General features: G+C 43.5%; 1 protein-coding gene across 4 annotated transcripts in view; it reads right to left on the reverse strand.

Moving 5' to 3' along the window:
• Positions 1-16511, reverse strand: part of LOC122540728 (arginyl-tRNA--protein transferase 1-like) — a 66289-nt gene that overhangs the window by 28488 nt on the left and 21290 nt on the right. For 2 of the 4 annotated variants that reach the window (XM_043676864.2, XM_087976476.1), the window contains 3 exons: positions 12155-12217; positions 5004-5107; positions 1712-1891 (listed from right to left, as the gene is read on the reverse strand). In XM_043676864.2, the coding sequence (XP_043532799.1) occupies positions 1712-1891; positions 5004-5107; positions 12155-12217 (347 nt within the window). Of the gene's footprint in view, positions 1-1711; positions 1892-5003; positions 5108-9693; positions 9752-12154; positions 12218-16511 lie in introns of those variants that run through there. The other 2 variants (XM_087976477.1, XM_087976475.1) reach the window with 2 other exon arrangements.

Here is a 16511-nt window from a genome sequence, read left to right on the forward strand (position 1 = left end):
CTGAGATGACTGACCCCAAGACTACAACTCTCTTCCTTTGGGCTAGGCATGATTCCAACAAGTGGAGATTTAAGTCAATCAAATCACTTAATTTTTTTTTAAACTAAGGGGATACAAGTCTAGTCTCTGCAATCTGTTCTGCATCATTCTGATGTATTTGTACTGTACCTGTTCAAAGATCATATATCCTTCCTGAGCTGTGGTACCAAAATTAACACAGAACTCTAGATGGGGTCTAACCACAGTCCTGTACAGCTGTAACATAGCTTCCAACCATTTGTAACCCACCAAATGGTTTCCTTTTACTTGGCTACGAGCTTTGACTGATATCTGTGCTTGTACCCTTGGATTTCTGTTAATCTACAGCTCCTAACTTCCCAGCACTAGAATAGATTCTCATCTGCCTTTCCTTTCTTCAAAGTGGGATACCTTGTGCTTGCTCCAAATCAAGCTCCAAGTTCCCACTCACCAAATCTATCAACCTCTGCAACCTTCTGACTTAAGGGTCAGAGATGTACAGCACAGAAACAGACCCTTCACTCCAACTTGTCCATGCCGACCAGATATCCTAAATTAACCTAGTCCCATTTGCTAGCATTTGACCCATACCCCTCTAAATGCTTCCTATTCATACACCCATCCAGATGTCTTTTAAATTTGGATAATTGTACCAGCCTCCATCACTTCCTCTGACCGCTCATTCTAGACGTGCACCACCCTCATGTGGTGAAAAGGTTGCCCTTTAGGTTACTTTTAAATCTCTCCCCTCTCACCTTAAACCCATGCCCTCTAGTTTTGGTCTCCCCCACCCCTGGGAGAAGACCTTGACTATTTAACCTATCCATGCCCCTCATGACTTTATAAACCTCCACAAGGTCAACTCTCAGCCCCGATGCTCCAGAAAAAGTAGCCCCAGCCTACTCAGCCTCTCCTATAGCTCAACCCCTTAACTCTGGCAACATCCTTGTAAATCTTTTCTGAACCCTTTCAAGTTTCACAACATCCTTCCTATAGCAGGGAGACCAGAATTAAATGCAGCATTCCAAAAAGTGGCCTAACCAATGTCCTGTACAGTCACAACGTAGCATCCCAACTCCTATGCTCGATGCACTGATCAATATAGGCAAGTACCAAATGCCTTCTTCACTACCCAGCCACTCCACTTTCAAGGAGTGAAACCTGCAGCCCAAGGTCTCTTTGTTTGGCAACACTCCCCAGACCTTCCCATCCTGGCAAGGTTTGCCTTTCCAAACGGCAACACCTCACAAACACCAAAATTAAACTCCATCTCCCACTCCATGGCCCATCAGCCCATCTGATCAAAGTCCCATTATACTTTGAGAAAACCATCTTCACTGTCCACTACACCACTGATTTTAGTGTCATCTGCAAACTTACTAACCCTTCCTCTTATATTCACATCCAAATTATTTACATAAATGACAAAGAGCAGTGGACCCAGCATCGATCATTGCGGCACACAACTGGTCACAGGCTTCCAGTCAGATTTCACCTGCAAGATTTCCTTGCCACCCAGCTCATTGATGTCTGTTAAGACGGAGGTAGACACCCCATTCCCCTGTTGCAGTTCATTTTGCACAGAGAGTCACGTAGCTCAGAAACAGACCCTTCGGTATAACCTGTCCAAGCTGACCAAGTTTCCGAAACTAATCTAGTCCCATTTGCCTGCTTATGATTGACTGAAGCTCACCAGGCCAGGTCTGGCTGCTGCTCACGCTCCGCTGGTCTGACACTCTGTTTCCCTCTGACCATTGCTCCTCAGCGCCATCGGGCAATGCCAACGTGGTCTGCCCAGTGCTCGACTTGCCGGGTGCAGCTTCAGGGACTTGTTTCCCATTATGGCACCTGGTGTCCTCCTCGGAGCTAACCCCTTCACAAAGAAAAGGCACCTCAGATTACAGTGAGAATAGGAAAGAATGAATAAACACACAGAAAGTCACAACCATAGCAAATACATGAGAAGTCTCTATCTATGTAGCAATGATTAAAAAAAAAATTCTTTCACATGCTCCTTTGTTATTTGATTTCCTGGAACAAAATTTACGGCTAGAAATTACGATTGGTTATATTTGCAGTGAAAACTTAGAGATCATTTTGACTTAGTGTGATAGCAATCCAGGTGCCAGTTTTAAACATCTAAATGATTTTATTCCCTTCGACATTAAGCGGCTTGGTTGATATTTTCGCTATTCTCTTTTTACAGCACTGGAGTCTTCCAAAATAGTAAACAACGTAATGTTTCTTCAGTCAATTTAAATTTAAGGAGTTTTCTTTAAAAAAATATTAATTCTTAAACATTTAAAAATCTGCTCTCAATTGGTGCTTGTTTACGTGGGTCTCTTTAGCAGAGGAAAGTACTGCAAAGTACAGTGGCGAGATTGAGCCACACAGAAGTTTCACTCTGGGCCCTGCTGGGTCAAGAAGGGGAGGAATTAAATAAACACAAAAGAATGATGGAGAAACTCAGCAGGTGTGCAGCATCTGTGGAGAGAGAAATAGAGGTTTGAGTCCAGTAGGATCCAGAGTCCAAAAGAAAAACTATGTCCTGCAGCAAAAAAAAACTCTTGCTCTCTCCCTGTGTTTTCTGCAGTAAGCCACTTTAAACATGAAGTAAAGTGGTAGACCTTCTCTACAGCAGATGCTGCAAGTTGTGACTTCAATTAAGTCAGAGACCTATCATAAGCTGCTTCTTAGACCAGCAGCCTCTAGACGGCCTGCTTTCAGTGATTAGCCAGACTACTAAAAACCGAACCAAACCAGAGAAAAGCTAAGCTGGGACAACTGGCCATTCCCCTTTCATTGTACAAATACTGTCTATTTGTTAGCTTTCTTCAAATTGGCCCAAAACTCTTCAAACCTAGACATTGTGGAATCACTGCTTTTACAACCTCTGAAAAAAAAGCCAAGGACAACACAACCTTGTTAAAGGAGCAGCATCGTCATAGGGATTTTACTTTTTTCCTTTAACCACATAAATGTTTGTGAGGACTCAGAGAATAGCAGGGCTTGCTTTCCAATGCACCAGAGCTAGAAATGTGTTGCTGGAAAAGCGCAGCAGGTCAGGCAGCATCCAGGGAACAGGAGAATCGACGTTTCGGGCATAAGCCCTTCCTTTCCAATGCACCACCCCAGTGAATCGTGGCAACATGGCAATGTAAAAATCAGCAGATTGCTTTAACAGACAAATCTGGGGAGAGATGTCAAAATAGCTGCCAATTCAGTTTCATTCATGTTACAAAAATCAAAGTTGCCTCTTGTAGGGGAGAATCAGTGCGACGTCCTACTCCATGTATTGGGATTCATCAAATGGCATCCCTTGAATCACTACTTGCTAAACCAATCAGATGTCAGCTTTCCTCTCTCACTTACGATTCGGAAGGCTGTAGGTTCCAAGTCATGAGCCATGAGCACAGATTCGAGGCCAACACTCCATGCTGCACTGAGAGAGTGCTGCACTGTTAGTGAGAACACATTCTGGCATGAATATCAAACTGGGACCCCTTTTGCTTTCTCAGGTTGACATTTTAAAAAACCCACACCACATTTTTTCTACACTGTCATTCAACCTTTTATCTCTTGACCAACATTACCTCAGCGCTGGGGACCCAGGCTCGATTCCATCCTCAAGTGACTGTCTGTGAGGAGTTTGCACAGCCTTCCTGTGTCTGTGTGGGTTTCCTCAGGGTGCTCCGGTTTCCTCCCACAATCCAAATACGTGCAGGTTAGGTGGATTGGTCATGGTAAATTGCCCCACAGTGCCCAGGGATATGCAGGCTACGTGGATTGGCTGAGGGGAATGCAGGGTTAAAGGGATAGGGTAGGGGGTGGGATGCTTTTTGGAGGGTTGGTGGGGACTTAATGGGCCAAATGGACTCTTTCCACACTGTATGGATTCTATGATGATTTTGAAAAAAACATGATCTTGTGGTTATCATGCTTGTGGGAGTTGCTCTGCACAAATTGCCCGATTTTTAAAAATTGTACATTTGTAACAAAATTTGACATTCAGGAATATCCTGAAGTCATTGTCTAAACGCAAGTCTTCCTTTGCTTTCTACACCTACTGAGCATGGAAGAACAAACTCATGATTATAAATAGCTGTAGCAGCTACATTGTAAATAAGCAAAGGTTCCACTGACAGTAAATGAGAAACAATTCATGTTGTTAGTCAAGATTCATGGCACCAGGAGGATTTCCTGCTTTTCTCTGAACAGTGCCAAGGGATACTGAGCTTCCCTTGAAACAAGCCGACGTGGTTTTGGTTTTGCATCTTGTCTGGAAGACAGCAGGCTTGGCAAAGTGACCCTCAGTGCAGTGCAGTGAAGTGCCTGTTCGAGTTAAGTGGTGCTCAAGACTGACAAACACCTGATCAAAATGTCAAGAGACCAACCACTGAGCCAAGAGTTAACGCGATTGCTTCGTCAACACCCAAACAGAGGCAGAATGAAACATACTTGCGAGAGAATCCTGCCTACTCATCATTTCCCCCACCCACTTCCCTATTTGCTTAGGGATGCCCTACTGGCCCCAGATAAAGCCCACCCTGCTTATATCTGCCGTGGGACCCATCTGCTCCTGACCCGGAGTTTTGTGCATTCCCAGCAGTAGCCACTGAGTGGTGCTGCTGAGAACAAGATGGCTTTTGGAGACGGAGGGCTGGGCAGCTCAATGGAGTGATTGGGATTCAATGTCATCGGAGAACCTGGAAATGGGATTACCACCGGCTCTCCAGCAGGGGACTGAGCCACTGTTACAGCCATTCAATTCAGTTGAATGGAAGCAATGAAGATGCTGCTTCAGGAGAGAGATAACACAATAACCCCAGTTATTGAAATGATCAGAATGGCTAAATGAATCAAAAATGCAATCAGGAAGTCTTTGCATTGCACACAACACTTCCCATAGTCAAACCGTTCTTTCTATTGATTGGGCATTGGTTTCCAGTTACACAGGAACGTACAAACCTCTGTGGCATACTTACCAGCTGTTTCCTTCACTAAACCACCCGTACTTGTTAAAAGTTTCTTCATTTTCTTTAGAACTCGACGTTGTGATCTGGATATCCGAAAGTCCAAGACGTGGCACCTGAAACAGTAGCAAAATGACTCTCAGCGTGGGGCAATGGAAACTTGACTCTGTACATTTGGAGGGACAGGGAAGTGTTTTGGTCTCCTTTTCTGAGGAAGGATGCTCTTGCTCTCTCTCTCTCTCGAGGGAGTGCAGCAAAGGTTCACCAGGCTGATTCCGGGGTTGGCGGGACTTACGTATGAGGAGAGGTTGACTAGGTTGGGATTGTTTTCACTGGAGTTCAAACGAATGGGGGGGGGAATCTAAGAGATTTATAGAATTCTAACAGGACTAGACAGGGTGGATGCAGGGAGGATGTTCCTGGTGGTGGGTCTGTCCAGAACTAGGGGTCACAGCCTGAGGGTTTGAGGTGGACCATTTAGGACAGAGATGAGACATTTCTACACCCAAAGAGTGGTGAGCCTGTAGGATTCATTACTACAGGAAGTAGTTGATGCCAAAACATTGAATGTATTCAACAGGTGGCTAGATATACACTTGGGGCAAATGGGATCAAAGATTATGGGGAGAAAGCAGGATTAGGCTATTGAGCTGGACAATCAGCCATGATCGTGATGATTGGTGGAGCAGACCTGAAGGGCTGAATGGCCTCCTCCTAGCTTCTATGTTTCTATTAGATAGTTTCTGTTACAAATTCTAACATCAGCCCAACTGGTCTGTGCATTCCAGACCAATCCCCTCTGACCTTATTTCATTGCCTCTCAGACTTACCTCTAGTCCTTTCTGCTACATGGCTGAGGGGTGACCTTATAGAGGTTTACAAAATTATGAGGGGCATGGATAGGATAAATAGATAAAGTCTTTTCCCTGGGGTCGGGGAGTCCAGAACTCGAGGGCATAGGTTTAGGGTGAGAGGGGAAAGATATAAAAGAGACCTAAGGGGCAACTTTTTCCACACAGAGGATGGTACGTGTATCGAATGAGCTACCAGACGATGTGGTGGAGGCTGGTACAACTGCAACATTGAAGAGACATTTGGATGGGTATATGAATAGGAAGGGTTTGGAGGGATATGGGCCGGGTGCTGGCAGGTGGGACTAGATTGGGTTGGAATATCTGGTCGGCATGGATGGGTTGGACCGAAGGCTCTGTTTCCATGCTGTACATCTCTATGACTCTATGTACTTATACAACTACCATTTGCCTTAACCATTCTGCTTAAGAATTAGTCCTACATTTACCTTACTTAGAGTCATAAAGCACAGAAACAGACCTTTCAGTCCAACCAGTCCATGCTGACTAAACATAGACTCAAACTAAACTAGTCCCACCTGCCTGCTCTTGTCTCATCATCCTTCGAACATTTCTTATTCATGTACTTCTCTAAATGTCTATCAAATGATGTAACTGAACCTGCTACAGTTACCACTTCTTTGGAAGTCCATTCATACCTAAACCACTCTGTATAAAAAAAAAAGTTACCTCTCATGTCTTTTTTAAATCTTTCTCCTCTCACCTTAAAAATATGTCCCCCTAGACTTGAAATCCCTCATCCTTGGGAAAAGACACCTGCCATTCACCTTATCTGTACATCCATGGTTTTATAAACCTCTACAAAGGTCACCTCGGAATGAAATAAGGTTTCTGCTTTGTTAGAGATAGCTCTTATATTTATAGGTTCTATAGTTTGGGATTCTCCCACAAGTGGAAACTCCTTGTATGTTTTATTGAATCCTCTCATTATATTAAAGGCCTTTGTCAGGGACCTTGCAGCCTTTTCTGTTGTAGGTAAATTAGCTCCAGGCTCCTTATGCTGAATTGGGGTTTACCATTGTTGGTGTGCTTCAATTGTTTGGGTCACCTACATTATGGTAAACATAGAACAGTACTCAAGCGTATCTGACTCTACTACAACCGCTGGCAGTGCATTCCACACAGGCCCTTCGGCCCACGATGTTGTGTTGAATATTTATCTTAATCTAAGATCAACCTAACCTACACACCCCTCAATTTACTGCCATCCATGCGCTTGTCCAGCAGTCGCTTATATATCTCAAGTGTATCTGACTCTACTACAACCGCTGGCAGTGCAGTCCACACACCCGCATACAGAACCTACCTCTGACATCCCCCCCAAACCTTCCTCCAATCACCTCAAAATTATGACCCCTTGTGATAGCCATTTCTGCTCTGGGGAAAAGTCTCTGGCTACCTACTCTACGTCTCTCATTACCTTGTACACCTCTATCACGTCACCTCTCTTTTTCTCTCCAGTATGAAAAGCCCTAGCTCACTCAACCTCTCTTCATAAGACATGCCCTCCAGTCCAGGCAGCATCCTGGTGAATCTCCTCTGCACCCTCACCAAAGCCTCCACATCTTTCCTATAATAAGGCGACCAGAAATGGTTACAGTATCCCAAATGTGGTCTCACCTGGGTTTTGTAGACCTGCAGCAAAATCTCACTGCTGTTAAACTCGATCCCCCCTGTTAATGAAAGCCAAAATACCATATGCCTTCTTCACATTATCAACTTGGTTAGCAACTTTGAGGGATTTATGTACATGGACCCCAAGATCCCACTGTTCCTCCACACTGCCAAGAACCTTTAACCCTGCATTCAGCTTTCAAATTCTATCTTCCAAAATGAATCACTTCGCATTTATCTAGGTTGAACTCCATTTGCCACTTCTCAGCCCAGCTCTGCATCCCTTCAATGTTGCAGCTCTGTACCCTGCAACAGCCCTCCACACAATCTAAAACACCACCGACCTTTGTGTCATCAGCAAACTTACTAACCCATCCTTCCACTTCTTCATCCAAGTCATTTATTAAAACTACAAAGAGCAGAGGCCCAAGAACAGGTCCTTGCATCACTGGTCACTGACCTCCAGGCAGAATATTATCCATCACAACCACTTGCTGTCTTCTATGGGCCAGCCAATTCTGTATCCAGACAACCAAATTTCCCTGTATTCCATACCTCCTAACTTTCTGAATGAGCCTACTGTGGGGAACCTTATCAAATGCCTGACTGAAAGTTTTGACAAGTTTAGCACTTTCAACCAGTCTGGTAACAAGCCCTTACTCCACTGACCTTCCCAACTTCCAGGAATGTGAAGCAAGTCCAGTGTTTAAACAAAACAGTCTCTTCAATCTTTTTCACTAATGTAAAGGGTCCTGGGGAGCAGAGGATTTGCCTAATAGTAGCATGGGCAGCATGTTGGCTCAGTGATGAGCACTGCTGCCTCATAATGCCAGGGGCCTGGGTTCAATTCCACCCTCAGGCAATTGTGTGGAGTTTGTTCATTTTCCCTGTGCCTGTGTAGGTCCCCTCCAGGTGCTCCGGTTTCCTCTCTCAGTCCAAAGATGTGCAGGTTAGGTGGATTGGCCAAACTAAATTGCCCTTGGTATCCAGGGATGTGCAAATCAGGTGGGTTAGCCATGGGAAATGCAGGGTTACAGGGATAAGGTAGGGGGATGGGTCTGGGTGGGAAGCTGTTTGGTGGGTCAGTGTAGAACAATGGGCCAAATAGCCTGCTTCCACATTGTAGGGATTCTATGAAGATTAACAAACAGTTAAGACAATTAAATCAGGGGAAAATAAAATCAGTCAGGCTGAGCCACTAAGTAGTAATATGTTCATGGAGATCTGTTGTTCACTGTGCACAGAGTCTCTATCTGATCCATTTATCTCAGTAATGGATTCAGGCACACTGTCAAAATATAACAAATCAGACTGAAAATTGGATCAAAAAATATTTGAGTGATGAGTCTGCAGTCCCAAGGGTAGTTATATTACTGGAACAGAGCACTGTCCTTTTAAGCCTGCATTCTCAAATTTGTAGCTTGGTTCTCATCCACCTCCTTGAACTTTGCCTCGGTGTCTGCTGAATCCTTGCCTCCAGTCTCCCCGAGCCCCAGTTTCCCATCTGCAGTTGTGATTCTCACCAAGCCCACAACTCCCTGGAACCCCCACTGTCATACCTACCATGCCATCCATACCCATTCACTCAATTCAATCACAGAGCAGGCACAGTTACCACATTTAAAAGACATTTGGACAGGTACATGGAAAGGAGTAGTTTAGAGCAATATGGGCAAATGCAGGCAGACAGGACTGGTTCAGTTTAGAAAACTGGTTGGCACAGACTGGTTGGGCCGAAGGGTCTGTTTTTGCGCTGTATGACTTGATGACTCCCAGTTTGTTCCTGAGGGTGGGAAGAGGAAACATATTTTATTCCGACACTGTCTGGGTTGTTGATGAAGCTAGTGTGTTAATCGTGGCTCAGCAGTAGATCTTAACACCTCAATCAGGAGATGATCAGTCTCCAGCTCAAACAGGCAATCTCAGCAGGCACTTCAGGACAGTTAAAGCTTAATGATGGCAGCTAGTGTCATAAAAATGAGGTACAGCTTCTGCTTCAATCCTCTTGCGAGGATTGCAATGCTGAGAGGGCTGTTATGTTGTTCCATTGAACTCTGATACATTTAAATGGATAGGGTAAGTGCACAGTGATCAGTGTCAGTTCTGATGCTGATTGGAAGACTTGGGTCAATGTCCTGGAGCAATTGAATGGGTCAAGCACCAACATGGCAGAATCAGCTCCACAATTTTCAAACCATAGCTCTACTCACACCTACCTATATAATAGAAAGACCAAATGGTTCCATCACATAAAATACTGTTCCCTTGCTGCTGTATCTGCTCAGTCTACAATGCAGTTGGACCCATGAGCAAACCATTATATACGCTGCACCAATAGACAGTCTTTCTGCTTCTGAAAAGTGGGGATCTCAACTCTGTGGATACCAAAGGCCAGGGATGGTGTCACCAATTTACCTTTCTGGGATTTAAATGAAGAGATTCATTTCATTTTGAAAGTTTATTACTTGGAAAAAGTCATCAGCTGATATGGAGGGAAAGGAAATCTCTAAAATTTGCATGAATTAAAATGAGAACAGAATTAGTTCAACATATCCAATAGACCGCATCGTTGCCTCAAAACAATTTTCAATATATACTCAGCTGGGACTTTACCCATTATCCGTGCCCTGCAATGTTTGATGGTGAGAGAGGATTGTTCTATATCGAGTCATTGCTATGCCTATTGTGAAAGTGCTAATGGAACAATGTACCAGGAGTCCTTACTCTGTAGTTACTGTGCTATAAACCTATCCTTTAGTTAGTATTCCTACTGTGTTCCTAAAAAGACATGCTAAACAATCACTTACCTTTAAGCAAATAGAGAGTGAATTGTGTTTCTGGTGGGTAGATTTTGCACTAAAATCCTCGCGCATAACTTGGAGCCATTGGCCTCTTATCAACGAGCAGTTTCTGCTTACTTCTGGTTTGCCACTCAGCAATTTCCCATGATCCTCTTGCTCTTCCCTCCTTCCCAACATCACAGCCTCTTTCTGAAAACAGCTCTACTCCCCTCCATCTGAGTTGTAGCCCTTCTCACTCTGTCTCCCCATCCCTCTGCCAAGCAGGAATCAGGAAGTGGTTGAAGAGGGAGACAGCAGGAAGCAGAGAGGGGGAGTAGGGGAGGACATTGGAGGCTGGGGGGTGGATAAGGTAACAATGTTTTCAAACAGACTGGGCACTCACAGGAACTGCACAAAACGAAAAACATTTTTTGGGAACTTCTCTAATTTACAAACCACATTAAAAAGTAGAAACACATTATTGGGAATTGGCTATAAACATGGTAATTGACTCATGAGTGTTTACTGTAGCAATGTGGAAAGAGGACATTTTGAACACTAATTCTACTACCCTTGAGTTAATGTGGAGGTACCGGTGTTGGACTGGGTTGCATGTTTCGGTTCATTAATATGTAAATCTCACAACTTTCTTTCAAATCGAATACGTGAGATAACTTAAGGTTTTATTTTTAAAAGGTGACATTTCAACTCAGGCAATGCATGAAAGGTGCGAGGTTAGAGTCTGTCTGTATCCCAATCTTGAATCAGACTGGCTCAATTCCAAAGTAGGAATTTATAAAATGTTACATGGATTGACTGCCTACAGATTATATGTTTTTGAACAAAATAGAATGCATCTGCAATTACAATTCTGCAAATATAAATTCACCCAAGAGACTTTTGTGTGTGTGCAAGTATGTGAGAGAGAGAAAGAGAGAGACAGAGAGAGAGATATTGCAGATTCATTTTATTTTGTTTGAAAAGCACACAATTTGCAGGCAGTCAATCCAAGTAACATTTTATAAATTCCTACTTTGGGATACCGACAGATTCTAACCTCACACCTTTAATGCATTGTCTGAGCTGAGACGTCACTTTTTATTATAAAACCTTTAGTTATCTCGAGAATGTGATTGGAAAGAAGTTCTGGGATTTACATATTAATGAACCGAAACCTGCAGCCCATTCCAAAAGATGAAAGACTTAACAGCAATCTAGGTTTGTTCAACATATCATATCAGTTGCATGCATGACACTGTAATCTTTGGCTATAAATTCTGTCTAATGATGCTACCTGAAGGAGCAGCACTCTGAAAGCTAGTATTTCCAAATAAACCTGTTGGACTATAACCTGGTGTTGCGTGATCTTTAACTTCCTTGACTTAGAATCCTTACAGTGTAGAAAGCAGCCATTCAGCCCATTGAGCATCCCATCCCAGAGCCACACCCCATCACCCTGCATTTCCCATAGCTAACCCACCTAACCTGCACATCCCTGGACATGATAAGGCAAGTTTCTTTTCAGCGTGACTAATCCATCTAACTTTAAAATCTTTGGATTGTGGAAGGAAACCGGAGCAACCGGCAGAAACCTGCGCAGACTCAGGGAGAATGTGCAAACTCCACACAGGCAAACAGTCACCCAAGTCTGGAATTGAACCCAGATCCCTAGCACTGTGAGGCAGCAGTGCTAACCACTGAGCCACCATGCCGTCAATCTGGGAGAGAGTTGGTTGACCCACTTGTTAAAATAACTGTCTCACTTTCTCACTGTCTCACTTGATGTGCTTCATATTTGAGGAGTTGAAAATTCAGACCAACTGAAAAAGATCTCTTAAAGTAGTGTAGAAGGCTGGAGAGTGAGAACACAGATACAGATGGTTAAATCTGTGCTTACCTCATGGGGTAGGTAGGACAACATGTAATAGGCATAGCGGCTTTGTACAGATACTTTCCACTCCTAGACAAAGTAGAAAATAATTTAATATCATAATCTTAAATATTGTACTAATATTTATAAAGCTAATATTATATAATATTTTATAGTTATTAAAAATGGCAAAGTCACCATAGTCTTACAGGACCGTAGGGCTGCTCTCTCACGTGAGAAACAACTAGCGGTGGTTTAACCTGAGGGGGACCCCACCTTAGGCAAGGGGAGACATGCTGTTTGCATCACTTTGCACCACAAACCTGCCATACTGCCAATGAAACAAAGCAAATCCCTTTTTTGTTAAGAAAGAAATCTACAGTGAGAACGGGCAGATTAACTAAATTCTTCCCATCTATGAGTTGTCTGAATTTTCTTATCCCAATCTGGAACAAATGTTTAGTCTAAGAATGTAGACATTGGTGATACTTACTGTCAATCACTAGTTAATGGGAGAAGGTTGTGGTTGGCTGAGTAGATGGAAATTAACCATGGTCCTTAGATCGCAATCTAAGACGGGTACATGTGTTTTAAACCTGTCTCCCTTAACAGTTCTGCCAATGGGGACCCATTACTCAATAAATGGAGAAGAGCTAATTCCCAGTCTGGATTCTTATAAAATTAATTTCACAGATTGACTGCATTTTCCATCTCTCCACTCCACTGAAGATAGAGCAGAGAACTTGTCATTTGGTTGGTATCAGCATCCAAAATGTATTTCCTGAAATGTTCATTCACAAATTGAGGTACATTGTCTGATATTCGACTCTTCCAGGAAACTGGGCACTAAAGTCCTTGCCGCGCTTTGGTCACTGCAGTGACTGAACAAAGTTTTGCTACCTCAATCCATCGTTAATAGGACTAAACACATCTTTGCTCTAAGATTCTGTTTCTGACCTTTTGGAAAATTTTGATGAATCCATTGGTTCTGTAGGCATTTCGCCCATCAGACAAAATATAATCCTGTAATGTCATTTGAAATATCTGGTCACCACACTGATCGTTGAGGTCTTGTTCTGTACTTTATAATATTGGAAATATCACCTCATAGGATTTCGTTTTGCATTGACTTTGGTACAACCATTGTAGTCGTACTTCGATAAAGCCTTTGACTATTGTCCAGCATTTCTTCTGGCCTGAAATACATTTCAACCACCTTTGCCGACAGCACTTTCTGACCATTGTCCACTCCTGGTCAGATTACAGAGCTGCACAAAAATCCCCGAGATTTTTCTCAGTGTTAGTTATCGCCAAAAGAATAAGACCTTCTAGATTCTTCTAGAAGAATAAGACCTTCTCTTGCTATTCAATCCACTGCTGCCCTTGAGAGAGTGTACCCAATGTTATTTGTACCTTGCCTGTAATATTCCACAGTCATATCCCATAGACTGAGCCTGAGTAGCTGAATATATGAAGATCCCTTTTGATACTTATGGAATGGTTTGGAGTTCACCTTGATGTGAAACATTCCATGAAGAAGACTGTGAACATTTCACATCCTCACAGAATTACTAATGCTCCCTCACATTGGTTGCAAAAACAACTTTTCAATTTTCAAATCTCTTGACATAAAATAGACCAGTTTCATTTTCCATTAGTTTGAATGCTATCATTACCTTGGATCTATGAGTCTACTGAACTTTCATTACACTTTTTCCCCTATAAATAAAAGATGCACAAGCAACCCCCTAAAGGTCAGAGGGAAATTGAGAAACAAACTTGTAAGGAGATCTCAGCTATCTGTAAGAATAATAGGGTGGTTATGATAGGGGATTTTAACTTTCCAAACATCGACTGGGACTGCCATAGTGTTAAGGGTTGAGATGGAGAGGAATTTCTTACGTGTGTACAACAAAATGTCTGATTCGGTATGTGAATGTACCTATGAGAGAAGGTGCAAAACTTGACCGACTCTTGGGAAATAAGGTAGGGCAGGTGACTGAGGTGTCAGTGGGGGAGCACTTTGGGGCCAGCGACCATAATTCCGTTAGATTTAAAATAGTGATGGAAAAGGATAGGCCGGATCTAAAAGTTGAAGTTCTAAATTGGAGAAAGGTCAATTTTGACGGTATTAGGCAAGAACTTTCAAAAGCTGATTGGGGGCAGTTGTTCACACGTAAAGGGACGTCTGAAAAATGGGAAGCCTTCAGAAATGAGATAACAAGAATCCAGAGAAAGTATATTCCTGTCAGGGTGAAAGGAAAGGCTGGTAGGTATAGGGAATGTTGGATGACTAAAGAAATTGAAAGTTTGGTTAAGAAAAAGAAGGAAGCATATGTCAGGTACAGACAGGATAGATCGAGTGAATCCTTAGAAGAGTATAAAGGAAGTAGGAGTATACTTAAGGAAATCAGGAGGGCAAAAGGGGGACATGAGATAGCTTTGGCAAATAGAATTAAGGAGAATCCAAAGGGTTTTTACAAATACATTAAGGGCAAAAGGGTAACTAGGGAGAGAATAGGGCCCCTCAAAGATCAGCAAGCCGGCCTTTGTGTGGAGCCACAGAAAATGGGGAAGATACTAAAAGGATATGGAATCTATCCTGTCTGTACCTGACATATGCTTCCTTCTTTATCTTAACCAAACCCTCAATTTCTTTAAGGTAAAAACAATGACTGCAGATGCTGGAAACCAGATTCTGGATCAGTGGTGCTGGAAGAGCACAGCAATTCAGGCAGCATCCGAAGACAGGCAAAATCGACGTTTCGGGCAAAAGCCCTTCATCAGGAATAAAGGCAGAGAGCCTGAAGCGTGGAGAGATAAGCTAGAGGAGGGTGGGGGTGGGGAGAGAGTGGCATAGAGTACAATAGGTCAGTGGGGAAGGAGATGAAGGTGATAGGTCAGGGAGGAGAGGGTGGAGTGGATAGGTGGAAAAGGAGCTGGGCAGGTCGGACAAGTCCGGTCAGGTCAGGGGATCGAGTTGCTGGAGGTTAGAAGCTAGGATGAGGTGGGGGAAGGGGAAATGAGGAAACTGTTGAAATCCACATTGATGCCCTGGGGTTGAAGTGTTCCCAGGCGGAAGATGAGGCGTTCTTCCTCCAGGCGTCTGGTGGTGAGGGAGCGGCGGTGGAGGAGGCCCAGCACCTCCATATCCTCGGCAGAGTGGGAGGGGGAGTTGAAATGTTGAGCCACTGGGCGATTTGTACTGACCTATTGTACTCTATGCCACTCTCTCCCCACCCCCACCCTCCTCTAGCTTATCTCTCCACGCTTCAGGCTCTCTGCCTTTATTCCTGATGAAGGGCTTTTGCCCGAAACGTCGATTTTGCCTGTCTTCGGATGCTGCCTGAATTGCTGTGCTCTTCCAGCACCACTGATCCAGAACCTCAATTTCTTTAGTCATCCAGCAATCCCTATACCTACCAGCTTTCCCTTTCACCCTGACAGGAATATACTTTCTCTGGATTCTTGTTATCTCATTCCTGAAGGCTTCTCATGTTAAATAATGAATATATGCACATTTATTAATTTATGAAAGTTCAATAAGATTGGCTTCTTTTAAGATATGAGTTCATATGGATCTGGGAGAAAAAAAAAGATATCCACAAAGGAAAGGGATCCTTTTAAAATTCTCAAAACCAAGTGGAGGTGTTGTGTGAATAACCAAGGGGATCTATTACAGCTGTCCTCACCCGGAGCTTAACAGTTTGATGTAGCCAGCCTAGCATCACAACAACTTGGGAAATCTCACCGGGAACTGGTCTTAACAACTTACAGAGTCATTGAAAAAGTGTGGACTGCAGATACTGGAGAGTCAGAGTCGGAGAATGTGGTGCTGGAAAAGCACAGCAAGTCAGGCAGCATCCTAGGAGCAGGAGAATCAACGTTTCAGACATAAGCCCTCATCAAAAATGCTGCCTGATCTGCTGTGCTTTTCCAGCGCCACATTTTTTGACTATAGAGACAAACAGCATGGAAACAGATCCTTCAGTCCAACCAGTCCATGTCAACCATGTTTCCTGAAATAAACTAAACCCACTTGCCTGCATTTGGCCTACATCCTTCTAAACCTTCCCTACTCACGTACGTATTCAAATGCCTTTTAAATGTTCATAGATCATAGAATCCTGACAGTGTGGAAACAGGCCCTTCGGCCCAACAAGTCCACACTGACCCCCTGAAGAGTAACCCACCCAGACCCATTCGCCCTACCCGATATTTTACCCCTGACCAATGCACCTAACCTACACATCCCTGAACACTATGGGCAATTTAGCATGACCAATTCATCCTAACCTGCACATCTTTGGACTGTGGGAGGAAACCGGAGCACCCGGAGAAAACCCATGCAGATACTGGGAGAATGTGCAAACTCCACATAGAC

The sequence above is a fragment of the Chiloscyllium plagiosum genome, unplaced genomic scaffold (assembly GCF_037043375.1).
Source record: "Chiloscyllium plagiosum isolate Xiang-an unplaced genomic scaffold, Cpla_swu_hap1 HiC_scaffold_29, whole genome shotgun sequence".
Lineage (NCBI taxonomy): Eukaryota > Metazoa > Chordata > Chondrichthyes > Orectolobiformes > Hemiscylliidae > Chiloscyllium > Chiloscyllium plagiosum.